Here is an 18,826-nt window from a genome sequence, read left to right on the forward strand (position 1 = left end):
CTCTATGACACACCATGTCTGGAAACTGTCGCCACTGTTTTGTGCCTGGTTGTTTTAGTGGATATCGTTCAAGTAAAGAAAAGGGTATTTGTATATTTAGTGTTCCCAAACAAAAATATAAATTAGCCGAGTGGAATCGTGCAATTCCCAGAGCTGACAAGGAACTCTATGACACACCATGTCTGGAAACTGTCGCCACTGTTTTGTGCCTGGTTGTTTTAGTGGATATCGTTCAAGTAAAGAAAAGGGTATTCGTATATTTAGTGTTCCCAAACAAAAATATAAATTAGCCGAGTGGAATCGTGCAATTCCCAGAGCTGACAAGGAACTCTATGACGCACCATGTCTGGAAACTGTCGCCACTGTTTTGTGCCTGGTTGTTTTAGTGGATATCGTTCAAGTAAAGAAAAGGGTATTTGTATATTAAGTGTTCCCAAACAAAAATATAAATTAGCCGAGTGGAATCGTGCAATTCCCAGAGCTGACAAGGAACTCTATGACACACCATGTCTGGAAACTGTCGCCACTGTTTTGTGCCTGGTTGTTTTAGTGGATATCGTTCAAGTAAAGAAAAGGGTATTTGTATATTTAATGTTCCCAAACAAAAAGATAAATTAGCCGAGTGGAATCGTGCAATTCTCAGAGCTGACAAGGAACACTATGACACAGCTGGTGTTTGTGAATTGCATTTCGATGAACAATACATTATCAGAGATTATTCACAGTCCTTAACAACAATGCTCTACTTACCAATCGACACGAATGTAAAGCAATTTGTTGATAGAGATGGCAAGGTACATCCTTGGAATATGAAATTAAATTATTTAGAATATCTGCATTTCGGGAAAATGACTTCATAATATGTACGCCACGAAACATTTTTTCTCCTTCATGACACTATTTCAATTATATTAGTATACAAAAATAAACTTATGTACACAATCCAACATTTGACGTCCAGCCTCACATGCGATATGTTGATGCTCGTGTTGCGTTGCACATAAAACGTATTTATGTTACTTTTCTGTGTAAATTAATGCCATTTCGTGACTGCAAATCACTCCACAAATATAACTGTTTCCATCAATTCACTTACCGCCTTTCTAGAGAAACAAATCTACACAATATATTCCAAAAACTAACTAAGCCGCATTAATTTTCATAACAAAATTAGCACCTGGGTCGATCGCACTGCCATCTACTTGTCATCGTCTTGGGGAACCAGTTTCTTGGGTCGTTTTCCACACTACGTTATTCAAGGCGCTGTACCAATAGTAAAAGTCCAAGTCAGTCAAACAATATATTCAATCTTTTATTACATGCAAAAATAACAATATTGAACTATCTTCCACTTGTTATTGTTATTGATTTGCTTTATTTTATTTCGCTTTTTGTGCCACCTTTGGCTAACTTGCGAAGATGGGTATGAGTGGACACTCACAAACATCCATGCCCAGGCGAGGATTTGAACCCGGGACCCCTGGCATCATGTGCTAAACACTCCGCCACACATTTAATTAAGAAAAACTCTGGGTGAGCTGACTACCATTCAGCATTTCGTCTGTTTAAATTTTTAAAAATAATTAAAATCCCTGAAGTCTCTTCCAATATATTTTGCATTATTTGATGTTTATGTAAATCTTTTGATATTTTCTATTATTAACTGTAATATAGCTTGTCATTTCACTAGTCGTTAATCTCATTCCTGTAGTCGGAGACAAAGACACAATGTTAACGAATGTAAAGTGTTCCATTTCATGAAAGTAACCATTCCAAGCCCTGGATGAAATTTAAAATTTTTCTCATGTGGTAATCAAGTACAAGAGAAAAACCATGTATGAGGCTTAGCTAGAAAGCAAGTAAAAGTTGATAAATAAATGCTCCTTCATGTGAAATATGCATTTTTGTATGTTTTTAGTGATAAAATAATTGTGACTGTCCCAAGAAAATATTTCCTCAGTAAATTTTTCTGGCACTAATATTAGTATTTTAATGACTATTAGTATTATTAGTTTCAAGATTTTAAGATATGTATATTTTATCCAAGGTAAAAGTGAGCTTCTGTGGCTCCACGTGGATGCTGCTTATGCAGGAACAGCCTTCATCTGTCCTGAGTTTAGAAAATGGTTGGCAGGAATTGAATATGTGGACTCTATTACATTCAGTCCATCAAAATGGATGATGGTGCATTTCGAGTGCATTGCCTTGTGGTAAGTTCCTATTAATGTTTGTTTATATATAAAGCTGGACTGTTTTTGCTGTATGTAAACTTGACACTTCTGATAGTTGATGCACTTGTACAGAGATGCACGTTCAATCTTTGTTGAAGCAAACCTTTTCATTAACTTTCCATCAAAAATCGTTATAGTTCTTGTCAGAACAGTTTTATAAATCCTGAATTAAGTATGCTTTGTATTGTTTCTAAACTGTACATACTCTGTGCAACATTGAATTTCCATGATAAAATCAAAATTTAATACAACTGTTTCCTCAGTAATTAATTTTCAGTTTCAGAGGCATTCGTTAAATTGTATTTAATATTATTTCTCATCAAAGGGAATTTGAGAGAAATCATTGAAAGAAGCTTAATTTATTATTAACTTTTATACTTTTAATTACTTATTTACTGTGAGAATATAGGGAAATAATTGCAATGTTTTAATGCAACTTTTAATTTCTTTGCAGGGTTAGAAACAGAGGGTCTTTACATAGAACATTTAATGTTGAACCACTCTACCTGCAACATGAAAATTCAGGTATGTATGTTCATGTTAATATATATTGTGTTTAAATAACTGCGGTATCATAAAAGACCTGCTCCAAATACTGAAACAGTGATTATAGTGAAACCCAGATACAGATAAAAGGGAAAGGAGGGAGGTTACAAACTTGAGCCTCTATTGGAAACTGCTGTGAAAAGGGGTACAAAATTGAAAATGGCATACTTTAAATGGAAAAATATAATCCTCTGACATAACTTGTCCTCAAAGTTATATGGTAAAAATATGAAACATTTAGCTACCTATTTGTCATAACCTGGTCTGAAAGTTACAACTAAAATTATATATAGTGTTACTATGATGTTGTTAGCTCTGAGTTTCCACATATGTAAATCTAGGCCTGGTCAAACTAGAGATTAGAATCGATATGCTCCCACAGGATAAACCAGGCCCAGATCTATATATATGTGAGACTTAAAAGATAAGAACATTGTAAGGCAGCCCTATAATTTCAGTTATAACTTTTAGAGCAAGTTACATCAATTCCCTGCTGAAAATTTTGTCTACTGTTTTCAGTAAATCTATAGCTGTTTTGAAATATCTACTGTGTTCAGATATAAATAAAATTTGTTAATAAGGACGAATGAAAAGTTATATTTACAGCTAAACACACACCATGTATATTAAATATAATCCTGAATAAGTTATTTTCACTTGTAGTTGCTTTACTGTACTGTTTTCAGTATATCAATAGGTGTTTTGAAACATCTACTGTGTTTAGATTTTTAAATAGATATAAAAACAAATTGTAAGTCAGAAGGAATGAAAAGCTACATTTACAGTCAACATGTTGAGCTAGACACACTACATACAATATTATATGTAATACTGAAGAGAACATTTGTAAACTTGTAGACATTTCATATTTTACCATATTTCAAATACCACATCTTTTTTTCTTTTTGGTCCTTTTCAAAGTATTCTTCCCCAGGGATGCAGAGGTGGTCCAGGGCTGCAGACACCCCTAAATCCAGGCCTGGGTAAATCATACTCTCACGAATGAAAGATAGTTCTGACTGGCTGCTCCAAAACTAGACTAGCATGTTATAGAACACAATTCTACTTGAGCAGTAGTTTGAAATCAAAGACTTCCAGTTTCCTACATAGTTCAGCTGTTTGTAGAAGTTTTTAGTAGAAAATCTTGTTCTGGGAGAACACAAAACTTTAAGAAAACTATCCTCAACTTTCAGATGTTTTGGGTGTAAAAAATCCACAAAAATGTCTTATTTGGTGTCAAGAAAATAATGCTCAAATGCCATCAGTTTACCAGCTTTTTAATTTTTTCTGTGCACTCATTAATCAAAAGAAATTGATGGAATGATACTCTAATGTACTCTAGTGTAATTAGTGTAGTACAATAATAATAATAATAATAATAATAATAATAATAATAATATAATCATCATTATCTCTTGACCCATTTTTCCATTGTGTGTGTGTGTGTGTGTGTGTACACCTGGCATTGTCACATTAAAAAAAGACTCATGCAGATTCTCTCAAATTGTCCTATGAGGAAGTGACAGTCATAATAGTGGTTCAGTTAGAACCAGAACACAACGTCTCTATTTTACAATTTTTGACCTTTTGGCGGAGGTGGGGTTATTGGTAATTTCTCAATACTCTGCCAGTATAATACTCTGTCTTAATGTGTGTTGCTCCTGCATGGTCATTTCTTGTGTTCTACTCCTATTTGCTTGCCCTAAAATTCTACTACTATTAATAAGATTTTTACTTCAGTCCAAATGCAAGTAGAGTTAGTAGCAATATCAGGTATCTTGGAGACATAAGAAGGAATTGAATACTTAAGATTGCAAGGAATTTGTAAATAAAAACTACAACAGTACCACTTAATTATTTTCCCCTTTAGTTTCAGTAGTTTTAACCAGCAGAAATCTGAATTTGTCTAATTTGTCACAAGAATGTGACTCTTTTCTCATTTATGAAAAATTGAATCTTACAAATTGTTAGGTATTTTTTTTTAAATGGTAAAGTAATTTTTATGGACTTTCATGTCACCCCTAGTCATCAAACAAAACATGTCTCAAAATATTAAACTTTTCTAATGCTCTTCGCATAAAGTAAGAAAGAAACATTCGAGATTGTATGTTAATATACCTTTCACTATCTCGTTTTCTGCTTATAGGTCTGGCCATTGATTACATGGTAAGTGAGCTCCTATAAATGAATAAACAATATATGATCACATATCCAACATCAATTTGCTGTTTCAGTACAGTACAGAGACATATATACATACATATGAATATCCATCTGCATTAGTGACAACCATTGATGCAAATGCACATGTTCTGATTGGGGGAGTTCAGTGGCAAAATAGGGGTGGAATGGATAAGGGAAACAGAGACAGGGTCCATGAAAATAATAAAAAGGTGGGGGACATCCTGAAGATGCCCACCTCCACCCACATACATTCGAGGGTATGCACTTACGTTCTGGTGCCTAAAAAGACCAGAATGTCTTTTCCACGAAATATCAGATCCTCAGTTTTCTTTTCCTTATAACTTTATTTGGTTAAAAAAATACATATAGATCTAATCCTGCAAGTTGCAATGTAATCTGCAGGATCTGGTAGTCTAGAACAAGCCCAGTTTGTAAAGTTTGTTAATATGATACTAATTTTTTGGTTGTTTCCTTGGGTGTGTTTCAGTATGTCTGTCCATGAAAATAATCTGCTGCTGAAAGAACATAGAAGTTTCACACATAGCCGGCAAAATAGATTAAGAGGACATAGCTTTTTGTAACAGCCATTGCAAACGCAACAAAACAAAGAATAATAAACAAGACAAACGGAATACTGATCTGAAACTTATAGTGTTATTTTCCTGTCAGGTGTCGATTCATCCTTTAATCTCATCTGTAATCAGGCAATATTTTTAGAAGCTTATTCAATACTATTTAATTATCATTGAGGTTGTGTTAGGTATTAATTTAAAAAGATTATTTACAAGATTATGTCTTACACAATATTTTGGTAGTTTTTGATGTGAAATGGCAGTGAGATGAAATATATAACAAATCAATAAGAGCCACGCTCAGAAGGATATGTTTCTGATGTGCATGAGACTCAGATTTCATTCCCAGGGTAAGAAATCTCCAGTGTAAATTTCCAACGATGCTACTGCATAGAGTAACTGTGGGGCTCACCCAGACTCTAAATAATGGGTATCTGAGATAATCCAGGGTTAAGACAGTTGGACCTTGGTGTTGGTTACATTATCTTCACCGTGGAAAAGAATGAGAATATGTGGGGTTTACCTCCACAACTCCTATTTGTCTTTATGACACAATGCAATGTACACACAGATAACCTCTTTCTTTACATATCAAAATAATAATAAATTACAATAACTGGAAATTCCTCTACAGATTGATTATTTGTTTATTCAACTTATTTGCTTTTGCACTTGGTTATTTACTGTTGCTTTTATACCTCCTTAGGTTAACTAATTGTGACAATCAAACTTGTACATTGCCACTTCACTCTACAGTATTTACGAGTGAGTAACAACAGTTTATGTGAGCTATAAAGAAAAGTTTAATTAAATGTAGCACTAGAAACCTACTTGTTGTTTCATTTTTCTTCTATTTTGAATACCCATCCCATATCACACTTGTGTGCTAGGAAAGTAACATAATTCAAAACTAATTTCTTCTTCAAACTGAATATTGGTTGCCTGTTTTTAAAGTTTGTATCATTTTATATCAATTTGTATGCTTTATTATCACTAAATTGACCACCATCTTGATTCTAGCACTGGCAAATTCCATTATGCAAGAGATTCAGAGCATTGAAGCTGTGGTTTGTCATCAGAAACTTTGGAATCAAAGGTCTGCAAAAGCATATTAGGGAGGTAAGTTCTTGAAAAATATCTCCGTACAATATGTAAGATGTAAAACTAAATTAAATACAGGGTTTCCAAGAGTGAATGGTAGGATTTGGTGAGGTTATAGTGAAAGGTACACACTGAAAGTTGTTTTTAAGATTCAGCAATTCAAACAGTTTCTGCACAGTTTGAAGTCACCGACATATGGTAGGGAATGAAGAACAAAGAAGAAGAACTGTTTTCAGCATTCATTGTTCACTATCACGTAATAATAATAATAATAATAATAATAATACTTCTTTATTAAGGGGGTGAGGTTCAGCCTATAGGCTGCTTTACCACCTAACCCTTGTCAATGTAATGTTACATGTATGATAAACTGCATATGGAAGTTGGAGTGTGAATTAGTGTAATGCACACCATACAAGAGAAATATGCTTGTGTCCTATGCTTGACTGAACACAAATCTATGATTCTGGTGCAAAAGCAATTTAGACACCAGCATCAAAAAGATCAATCACACAATAGAAAACTCATTTCTGAGGGTCAGGTCCTATGGAGAAAAGAAAATCATCAAATAGACTGAGGATATCAAATACTGGATGTTTCATAAATAATTGAGGGGTTACAAAATTGTATTACAAGTAAACTATTGAACTTACGTTAATGAAACTAGTCCAGAACGATCGAGGAATGCTAACACTTTGTGCGTGTATGTTTTGTTAAGCTAAGAGTTCATATCCCTGTCACTAGGTGACACTCAAATCATTCACAGTGTTTTGTGCAATGTTTTGGTTTCCAAGATCAACGGACCTTAAACTATGTGACTTCTTTTTGTGGGGTTTCATCAAAGACAGGGTATTCATCTCACCGAATGCCACGTGATATCGTAGCCCTAAGGGAGCATATCATTGCAGCGATAGATACTATCGATAGGCCCATGTTGATGCAGTTGTTGCAAGAAGTAGATTATCATATCAATGCATGCCGTGTCACCTGTGGTACACACATTGAACATTTGTAGGTGTAGAAAAAAACTGTATGAGTTCGTTGTTCATTCTAGACTGGTTTAATTAACAATGTTTCATGAGAGGTTTCATTAAGTTCTTAACTTAATCAGGCCCGTAGCCAGAATTGAGCTCCAGGACGAGCTCACGGGTTATCAAGTCCATTTTTTAAAAGTTTAACAGTGTTATATGAACGTAAATTATGTGTGAGGGGGTCATTAAGTTACAATAAGTTTAGAAATATCACAAATACTACATTATTTCTACATTTTTTAAAATAGCGCTTGAAGTGTTAATTGGTTGGTACTAAAATCACCCATTACTATACACTCCATACTACGTTTGATGATACAGAGATTTATACCACACAAGAAAAGATGGACAATATTCAATCATAATGCCTAGCTTCCATTCCACTCCCTGCCCGAAACAATAAATCTCCCCGTCATTCGCAAAACTTGGGAGCTGTTCACCTTTGATGCAGATGCAGAGGAAATTTGCATAATGACATCAAAGTCACAGATTACAATATAAATGGAAATCGTAACAGGGGCAACGAAGGTACAGATAAAGAAGCTCCCCTGTGAATAAACTTTTTAAAGTCTAGAGAAGAGAATCTCCTAAATTCTTGCCGCTACTTAGACTTCTTATAAATAGGATGAACGAATGTAATAGCTTCTGTTCATGCGCCCTAAATTTATCCTTCACCAGAGTTGTGAGCAAAATGATATCTGCTGTCTACATTTTCACTCTTCACTGCAAACAAATTACACAAAATAGTTTTACCTAATGTCAAGGGGGCTGACCTCAGTGCCAGGGGGGGCTGATGGTAGTCCCAGGGGGGGGGGTGTCACCCCTGCCAGGCTACGGGCCTGAACTTAAAGTTTCATTTCTCTCTCTCTCTTTCTCTCTCTCTCTCTCTCAAGTTCAATACTTGCAATAATTTTTGTAACCCCTCAATTATTTATGAAACACCCGGTAAAACAGTGGAAAGAATCATGAAGTCCTGCGTTCAGAGTGCACATAAATTGGTGCCATGCTGTAGTCAACAATTGGGGGCTTTCTCAACTGTGTGATGTGATTCAGCTCATGCAAAATTGGTTTCAGTCACTAAATTATTTGTTTCATTACCTTCGAAACTGTTTGATTTGCTGAACTTAATGATACAACTTTCAAGGTATACAGTGTAATGTATAACTCACAATAACCTCACCAAACCCCATGTCTTTCTCAGAAACTCTGAATTTCAACTGAAAATTTTTGGTGTTACATGCCCCAAGTAAATCATTTTTTAGTCATCATTGCAATCCTTAAGAGTTATAATTTCTTACATAAGAACTCTGTTAATGAAAGAACATCTGTCTTCATAATATATTTTTCAATCTGAAGAATCATGATGTGAATTAAAAGTGTCCCAGACAATGCAGGATGGTTGATCGCCCTGCAAGCAACGGACGGTAAATGTTGAGAGAGGATGAGTGAATATTTTGGCAAGCAATGTGCAATTCTTGCTCTGTAAAACTGTATTTTCTTTCATAAATCGTGTAGCTCTTATTCAACTTATCTCCTTTCAGGGTGTAAGGTTAGCACAGAAGTTTGAAGCTCTTGTGTTGGCTGACTCCAGATTCGAAATCCCTGCCCCGAGGTATTTAGGATTGGTTGTGTTCCGGCTGAGGGGGGAGAACGAGCTCACCGAGAAACTCCACAAAAAGCTCAATGCTTCTGGAAAGCTGCACTGTGTCCCGGCTTCATTAAAAGGCCAGTATGTGATCCGCTTTGCAGTAACATCAACCCATACCACCGGAGCAGACATCACGCGTGATTGGGCAATTGTTCAGAGCACAGCAGCCCAGTTGCTTCAAGAACTTGGGATTGATCATACTACCAGGGCTAGAGTACCCTTGGCAGGTTTGTACAATCCCATTGTTATTAAAATTTTTACATTTTGCAGTTTAGAGAAATCTTGTAGGAGAGAAAGCGAATGTGGTAAGTAGTAGTCTGTATGCTGTGTCAGCATTCAAAATTAATGTAATCAGTGGCTTGGATCTGAAAGGGTCAATGTCTCATTTTGATGAAAATAAGATTACATTGCAATTCAACTCCTCAGACACCAATTTTCTGGCATAAAAAGGTAAAATTGGGTGGATAATACTAGTTTCAACACTGAATTTTATAGGGATGAGACAGATTAATTTTTATTCTGTTGGTATCGGCTGCTATAGATCAATTTTATGAACGTTTTCACAGATACCTTATCCGACAGCAACAGGCAGACTGGGATACTGAGTTCTCCGAGATATCCATGCAGGATAGTAGATTCTGGCAACTATTAAGACATTGTCTGTGAAAGAATCCACAATCTGCTGTCTACTCTCTACAAGATCCAAATGGCATGGTCGACACACCAGAGGAGAAGGCTGAAGCATTCTCCACACATTTAGAGGAGCAATTGCACACACCAGATCAGCTTCATGACGACAATTACATATATCCAAAGTGTTCAACATGGACTAGAACAACTATGCCTTGAAGCACACTCAGCATATCCGCTACTCACAACTCCCCAGGATCAAAGGTCAATCTTCTCCAACCCAGTAAGGCACCTGACTTTGATGCTATTACCATGTTACAACTGAAGAATGGCCCTCGAAAATTGCTAGCTTTCCTAGCAAAAGTCTACCATGCTATATTCCTTACTGGTTATTATCCATCAAGTTGGAAACTGGTAAAAATAATCCTTTTGCCAAAACAAGGAAAGAATGCTCTTCTACTACAGAATTATCACCTTATAAGCCTCCTGAGTCTTGTTAGTAAAATCTTTGAACATTTACTACTTAGATGATTACAAGCTGTGGTGGATGAAAAAGGTTTGTTACTGCCTCACCACTTCGGATTTTGCAAACAGCATAGTACTATGCAACTGGTTTAAGTAGTGAAATGTGTTACACGCAACTTTAATCTTAGTCAGCATACACTAGAAGTATTTATGGACTCCGACAAAGCTTTTGATTGAATTTCAACTCTGGATTATTTGCAAAACTAGCTGAATTGGGAGTTCCCATTCACTTGGTGCAATTATTAGATCGGTATCTCCAAAATAGACAATTTCAGGTGCAATTCTTAACAGATCGATCTAATGTTAAGCTCATAAGTGTTGGTGTTCCTCAGGGAGCAGTTCCATCTCCACTTCAATTTGCTTTTTATACCAGTAATATACCTGTCACTCATAAATGCATGTTAGCCACATATGCAGATGACATTGCCCTCTTTACAAATATCCCTTTACAAGATTTATGCTACAGAAGGATGAGACAACAACTATTAGAGATGGAAGATTGGTCTACTCGCTGGCACATGAAGTATATATAATTCACTAAAGAGTGTGGTGGTTTTGTTCACACGTCGGCACAGATAACCACCAAAGAGTCTATGAGTACAGGGATCTTCTATTCCTGATAAGTCTTCTACAACATATCTAGAAGTAGTTTCGGACTGAAGACTAAATTTTCACCAACACCCAGCAACTGTGACATCAAAATCACAAGGCTGGGTTGGACATCTAAATCCAGTTTCCTGATATCCCACCGTGGGACTGAAGACTCACTTGCATGTGTAAGAGGTGATGGTACGTCCCACACTCCTACATGTGGCATCAGCTAGGGTTAAACCCGACCTTTGATCATATGTATATTACAGATTATAAAGAATATTGTCACCCGGCTTATCACTGGATATAGCCAAGATACTTGTCTCACATAAATACATAAGAACCTTGAACTGGATTTTGTTCCACCTGCTATATATGCCATGTGTTACAACTTCTGGGCTCAGATACACCATCCAAATCCAGGGGTTTGGGGCATTGCAACCAGGCGCAGTTGACCATATAGCCCACAGGATCAGTGAACCCCCAATAATATACGATAATCACCTCGAGAATGAACAATAAACACATTATTTCGCTAATGTTTTTTTTACACAATAAGTCATGTAATGTATCCGTAACACGGCGAACTCTTTTGGTGAGAAGGAGAAACCGCGAGTCAGCTGCCCTAGTGCAGACCCTCAGTTGAACCTCCACAAGACAGCTCATGCCATTGTGAAAGCTTCGTGTGGGAATAGAAGCTCGAGGAGGAAATAGGGCAAAATACACGGAAGAGGATAATGCCGAACACTTATCTCTAACAAATGGTCATGCGCAGTTCATTCTCTCGCAGAAGCCACAGCACAAGGCTCCGTTCTCGCCGCATCCTACCTTCCAGTGTTGCCCTGTGGGGTTCAAGTTTGAAGCTCACACATTTCCTATTCAGTTTTCTCTTTCTATCATTATTGCACTGAACTTCTTGGAATAAATGCAAGATTGTGGCAGAGATGGATGAGTAGAAACAAATAAAAGCTGGAATTAGATGCGATGAATTAAAATAAAAGAGATACAGTACCAAAATAGCTCGTGCATGCATTCAGAGGCTTTTCCTTAAAGGTGGAAACACTTCGGGTTCACGAAAGAGAAAGAATGGCGTGAAGATGTGACTCACTGTCGCTCAGTGTCAATGTCTCAAGTGTGTTAGTTTTTGAAGTGCTTGGATACTTGTTGGAAAGTATTAAATGATGCTGTGAGTGAGGCGAGGGATGGACTTCACCTACAGTAGGTTACGTCATTTGATGCAGTATATGCATTGCTGTCAGCGCAGGTAATAAATGACCGCTAGAAATGCACATAATTATTGTAAACAAACTTCCTTGTCCGCTGACCTTGCGCTGTGCTGGTCGACCAGCCCCAAATTTGAACATAGCTGTCGCGTATAAATGAAAGGGTCTCAGATTCTATGTCTATTATGCACATGCTATTAGTTGCCATTTCCCTTTAATAAATGTGCTACCAGTTCTGATTTGTCAGCATGGACGTCTGGAAGGGGAAAAGGGGAACCATAGCACCCCCTTCCATTAAATATACATGCATATAATTTAAATTCAGTCACAGTAATTTTTGGTAATTATTAAAAAAGCGTTGTAGTAACTTCAGACTGAAGGAGTGTTTTTTGCCCCTCCTGGAAAAAAAATCTTCCTTGCCAATATCTAACGTCCATGATTTTCCATTTGTCATAAATGCACAATTTATTGTAGTTTCAGCCCTAAATTTATTCGCGCACCCCTACTACGAAACCTTATAATCGCAGATGAAAAAAATTCTGGACAAACCTTTTAAGCTCTGCCCCCATTCTTTTGTTTGGCTAAGGAAGTCTATTTGCGGAAACTGAATATGTGTCACATGACTTCAGTGAACCCCTAGGTAAATAATGCACGAGCCGTGCCTGATTGCGACTCGACCACAGGCCTGGATGCCCCACTCCATGTCCAGAAATTTTGAGCAAAACTAAATTCAAGAAAATCTTACTGTATTGTTACGCTATGTGTGACTTATACTCCCAATTCCAAGGTACCGTTTTGAATGGGCAGATTAGTGTGAATTAATAGTGCAGCTATGTAAGCACAAGTTGCAATTTTGTACGTACTTTACATATTATTGTTATTATTATTATTCTTTGTGGTTACTTTGTGTTTAAGATGTCTTTAAAGTGATGTGCAAAGTAATACCTATTGTGAATAGAACATTTCATCAGTGCACCAAACTAATATTGCCTTGAAAAATAGTGATATTTTCCACCTCCGTCAATGTAAAACGATAACAAGGAACTAAATAATTTGAAACTATTGTCCAAATTCCAGCTCACAGTCGACCCAGGTTATAGCAAGAGCAGTGCTGCACATACATTACTCTGTAAGAACATGATAGTAAGCCAGGGCCCAATAGTCCCGATACCAGTGATGTGCCGTAGACTATAAGTTTACGTCTACATGCGTTGTCTACACGTAATCTACGCGTAGATTACATTGGGTTGTAGTTTACATAGACTACGTAGACAATTAAAAGTCCATTAAAATTAATTTTCAACGGTTTCATGAAAGGAAAGTGACATTTTGAACTATATTGGTTGCTAACGAAATGAAAAGAACCCTATTTACAACAAAATGTATCTTCTCTTCTATTACCAACTATGGAAGAAGATAAATAGTATACAAAAAAGACAACAGATGTCAGTCGTGAGGCAAGAGTGGTCTTTTCCCCATAAACACTAGAATATTTCCTATATTAGGTTTCTTTCTAGATGAGAAATTGTTCGAATTTGGAAGAAAGAGTATGAAAGGTTCTCTTCACACATCAGCAACTGATACGCAGTATAATTTCCTTTTAATTCCACGTTGCCCTTTGCTAAGTTATCACCTTTCGCCATGTTGTTTACATAGATTACGTAATCTACGTGTATAAAATAGTCTACGTGTAGAATGTAGACTATCGTTGTTTACGCGTAGACGCACATCACTGCCCGATACTTACAAAAAAAAGACTTGTCAATAAAGCGTTGGCCACTACATGCATGGTGTATCGGTAACATTACTGATAATTTTATGGGTGTGATATATCTATAAATATCTTATAATTTAGAGCTGCAATCTGGTATTTCCTTGTAATTTATTTTCTTTATTTAACAAAGGACAACATTACAAATACAACATTAACCATTTTACATTGGAATGCACTAACAACAGAAAATAGCAACAAAAAATAGCAATATAAACTAAAACTGCATGCAATAAAGTGACTTACACATTTTTACACAACAGCCTTGTAAAATATTTCTTCTGACGAGCGAAAAGTTGAGAGCTTGTTGTGTGAGATGGCACTCTAAAGCGAATTTCTTGAAGGATGTGATCACTTCTGATGATGCCATTGGCTATTTTATGCAGGAATAGATGGTCTGCCAGTTTGCCACTCATGAGGAGTATTAAAATTTAAGATTTTCCGAAGGATGAGAAAGTAAATAGACATATAGAAATACTGTATAGACATTCTAAATTTGCAGCTTCTTTTGCATTGCAGTCATCTTGTAACATGCATTTATTAAGCAGGTTAATAGGATCAGATCGGTGAAATATTGTTTTATAAGTATCAGTAAATTTCATATTGGTACTTTATCAGTATCAGCAAAATTTCATATCGTCAATTCCTAGAATTTGGTCTTAAATAACAAAATTAGCACCTGATGGGTTGAATTCAACTGAAATCTTACTTTCACAGGGGCATAGCCAGGAAACGTTTTTGAGAGAGGCTCAATCTTCGATAAAGTGTTTTGGAAGTTTGTTAGAGTGAAAATAGTACATAAATAACAACCTGCAATATATCCATTACTATTGTGGCTTCTCGATTCATAAAATATTACTTTCGACCAAATATTAGCAAACAGATGGAACTCATGTGACGTTCATCACAAAATACAAGGAAAATGTAAAATTCATGCAAAACACCAAAGCCGTGTAAAGTGTTAATTTTGCATTATTTTTCAACTTAGTGTGAATGAAAAATGTGTTTAGTATGCTAATTTATGCACTTACATCTAGTTTCATTCATTCATTCAATCAACATTTTTAGTGTTCTCATTATCCTGAAAAATAAGCTTCCAACATATAGGAAGACAAAAAATCATTGAGGGAGGGCGCACCTCATGAAAGCAAGCAAAATATAATCAAGAATAGTTAATATCATTTTATGAATTCAGCTCCTTAAAAATGTGTGTACAAAATGGCCACTTTTGTTTCTTTACAAATTTCACTGCAGAATAGCGTAATTTGGCAAATTGGAGGGGGACAGGTGGCAAATATGCCCAAGCCAGAAGGTCCCGCCAATACTTCTCTGTTGTCAAGAGGGAAGTTCTTGCCGGAGCCAAACCAGGTTAGACCTTCTGGCCCTCTCTGTATGAATGCATTTTTATCAACATTTGAAACTAACCCTTCTACATCTAAACCACAGATATGTGAAACACTGATTATTATTAATAATAATAATAATAATCTCAGATTACACTCAAACAAGCACTACATTCTCTCTCTGGTATAAAGGGATCACAAATAAAAGAACATTCAGCAAAAAGCATTCATGCATATTCCCCTCCATCCATCCAGCTCACGGACTACTCACTACTCCTCCAACTGAGTGCAATGCACAGGACTCAAGATTCAGGTTCTTTTGTTTGCGGTCCGACTATTTTGTGTGAACACTTCCTATGGTACTTTCATCACGTTGCCCAAAACAGCACTTCTTTTCAGGGTTAATTTTCTTTCCATATGAAAATAGTGAAAATTACAGTTCTTTTTAAAGAACAGATGGTCTCTGTGAAATCAAATGCATGAAAAGTAATACATACTCTTACAAATTTTCTTCCTTCTTTTTCAGAAACTCGTGAGAGAAGTGAAAACTTTGGCACAAGTCAGCTCCTTGCAAATTCACCCACGTCGCCAAAGATTGTGAATGGTAGTTTTGCTGCCATATTTGAAAATAATGATGTCCTCTTCGAGTTTGCTCGGAAATTTTCACAGCTCCATGATGCCAAGGACAGCCCTGGTAAGTTTTAGTACATTTTTCTTTCAGCTTTACTTATAAAATGGTGATATTATGATAGACTGTGCATAGTTCAAATTTATACAAGGTATCAACTATAATTAACGGAACAACCTCAGGTTGCAACACCGATCAACTGAACTTCATAAAGCCATTTTTGTCATTTTAAAGATTGCACCTCCTTCACACCATTGAAGGGTAGTGGTTTGTTGCCCTCTGGAAGGATAGAACGAATAGAAATTCTATGGGAAATGAAAATTCAACATATCTATGCATGCTTACCACACCATCAAGTTTAGGGATGGTGGGAAGAAATTCGACAATGGCTTCAGTTTGCAAGCCAGATGGGTGGAAAGACCTTCAAGGTGGCTCATCTGAGACTGCACGTCCATCTCAAAAGGTTCTTCTTCATGAGGTATATGAGCACTAAGTATCACGAAAAATTGTGTCTAGATGAGCAATTGGTCTATGTTAAAATGCAGCAAAATTGTGCAACCATACATAAAGAAATATACTACGTAGATAAAAAAGCAAACACCATTCTAATATATCAAATAAAATAATTTATATTAATATTAATATATCTAAATATATATATATATAACCCAAATAAAGACAAATTAAAGTTTTGATTTGACTCTCCCTTTGTTTCTGGTTGTTGATAGATAAGATAATGTAGAATTGCATCTATGTCATGAGTCCTCTGCTAAAAACTTGCAGGCTTTATCAGCACAGTAGTATAGTCTACCCCCTTGGATAAATAACAACAACCAGTCACTGTTCTACCCTCTTGTCTCATTTGTTCTGAATGTGTTTACTGCCACTAACATCCAATCTACCCATACTATACTCCCCCCTTCCAAATCACACATACAATGAATAGGTTCACACAGGGGTTCCCAAACTTTTTTGTTTCAAGGCACCCTTAGTGTTTCAAGATTTTTCCATGGCACCCAAGTCAAAATGTAGGCCTATCTAAAACTTGCAATGCTCAGTTAGTGTGGTCAGGTTGCTTGCCTTAAGTTGAGAAATAAATGTATATTTCAAATTCAGAAACATTTTATTTGTAAAAAGTACAAAATAAACTCATATTTGGAACAATCATATCATTTCAATGAAAATATTGGAACATTTCGTGGTGCCCCTGTAAGCCAGTCACAGCGAAGTAGGGTGCCGCAGTGCACACTTGGGAACCACTTGGTTAACATGTTGCAAATATTTTTATTTCACCCCACTTGAGCACATGTATTAATATTAAAACAATACAAGATATTGGAATACTGTGTTGAAGCTGTTATAAAATATTCTCCTATTTTTGGTGCGGCAACAATAAAGGAGCATTAACCCTTTTCTATCAACAATAAAAGCCATTCTGATGGGTAATGTAAAACAGTAAACAATACTGCATGTTTACTCAGCTTGTATTCTTACAACAATAGGTTTCCATTTTAAATTTAATTGCAATAGGAGCTAGGAGGCTTTAGTCTTACAATGATCTGAAAAGGTAACACACAGAGTGGGATGATAGCATTGCAAACTTCATGCTTGCTAAATTGCTAGTTCCTTACTGGCCAGATTAAAAAAATGGATAAGTTTGTAATTAGGAAGAAAAGTGTTAAGGCACCAAGTCCTAGTGATGGTGAACCTGTACCTAGTCTTAGTGGTGTCATTCGTGAAAGTGAACCCACAGGATGTTGTGGCAGAATCAGCAAACTGTTGCAGGGAAAGAAAGGTCGAAGTTATCACCCCTCTTGGAGCCAACAATCTCCATGGGTCAATTACAATAAGGTAAAAGATGCAATTTTTTTTGCACAATTTGCGAACAAATATGTGAAGAAAATCGCACAAAATGGAAATGGCTTTTATTGAAACAGGTTTTCTGAACTGGAAAAAGGGGGGAGTAAAGTTCAAAGTGAATGAAAGTTCAGGCTGCCACAAGGAAGCTGTACTGAAATGAAACATAAATTGAAGACTAAAATTGGTAAACGCTGTAAGTGCAACAAGAATTCAAACCCCGTTTTCACGTTAAACTGTGAAATGTGCCATGCTTGATAATGTTGTAAACGTGAAGAGTGGCTGGTAGTCTCCTAAGTAGTTCAAAGGGCTTGTAAAAAGGCACTAGTGTGAACGTTCGTACGGGCTGATGTGATGAACGATGCGATTTCCCAACACTTTCGCTTTGGGCACTTACAACGTTTACCACTTTTAGTCCTCAATTATTAATTCTAATGTTAAAATACTGAGGGAAAAAAACTGAAACAAATGAAAGAAAGCCATGCTTGCTTACTAAAAATCATATCCTCCATCCATTACTTAGCAGTGTAGGGGCTTGTAATACGAGGGCATACTAACGAAACAGCAACTTTAACAACTTATTGCACCTTCTGTGCCAAGCCAAGAACTTGCAACATGCATGGCTACATTCTTGCCCCCAACCCATTAATATTTCCAAGTCGGTACCTTCATACCCATTATGTGCCTTCATTGTATGATGCCGTCCACAGGCAATAACTTTACACATTTTTTATGTACTACTATTAATATTCATGTCTCGCACTATCGTCATGTAGTCTAAGGTGCAGACTTTGGGTTCTGGCTACAGGACTTGTACAGCTTCAAGTATCCTGGTGGAAGTGAAACAACTTTTCCTGAGACTTCGACCTGTGTATGGGACCATCATGAGAAAATTGGGAAGCTATGAAAGAGTAGTGTAAGCTGGTTATATAGATAATCTACAAC

At 36.4% G+C, this 18,826-nt stretch overlaps 1 protein-coding gene across 1 annotated transcript in view; it reads left to right on the forward strand.

Moving 5' to 3' along the window:
* The window catches only part of LOC146003933 (histidine decarboxylase-like), a 128,641-nt gene that overhangs the window by 100,511 nt on the left and 9,304 nt on the right, over window positions 1-18,826 (forward strand). The window contains exons 7-12 of the mRNA XM_083142439.1: window positions 2,048-2,210; window positions 2,686-2,756; window positions 4,924-4,943; window positions 6,554-6,652; window positions 9,207-9,540; window positions 15,923-16,090. Coding sequence (XP_082998565.1) covers window positions 2,048-2,210; window positions 2,686-2,756; window positions 4,924-4,943; window positions 6,554-6,652; window positions 9,207-9,540; window positions 15,923-16,090 — 855 coding nt within the window. The remainder of the gene's footprint in view (window positions 1-2,047; window positions 2,211-2,685; window positions 2,757-4,923; window positions 4,944-6,553; window positions 6,653-9,206; window positions 9,541-15,922; window positions 16,091-18,826) is intronic.

This window comes from Lepisma saccharinum, chromosome 21 (genome assembly GCF_977018435.1).
Source record: "Lepisma saccharinum chromosome 21, izLepSacc3.1, whole genome shotgun sequence".
NCBI lineage: Eukaryota > Metazoa > Arthropoda > Insecta > Zygentoma > Lepismatidae > Lepisma > Lepisma saccharinum.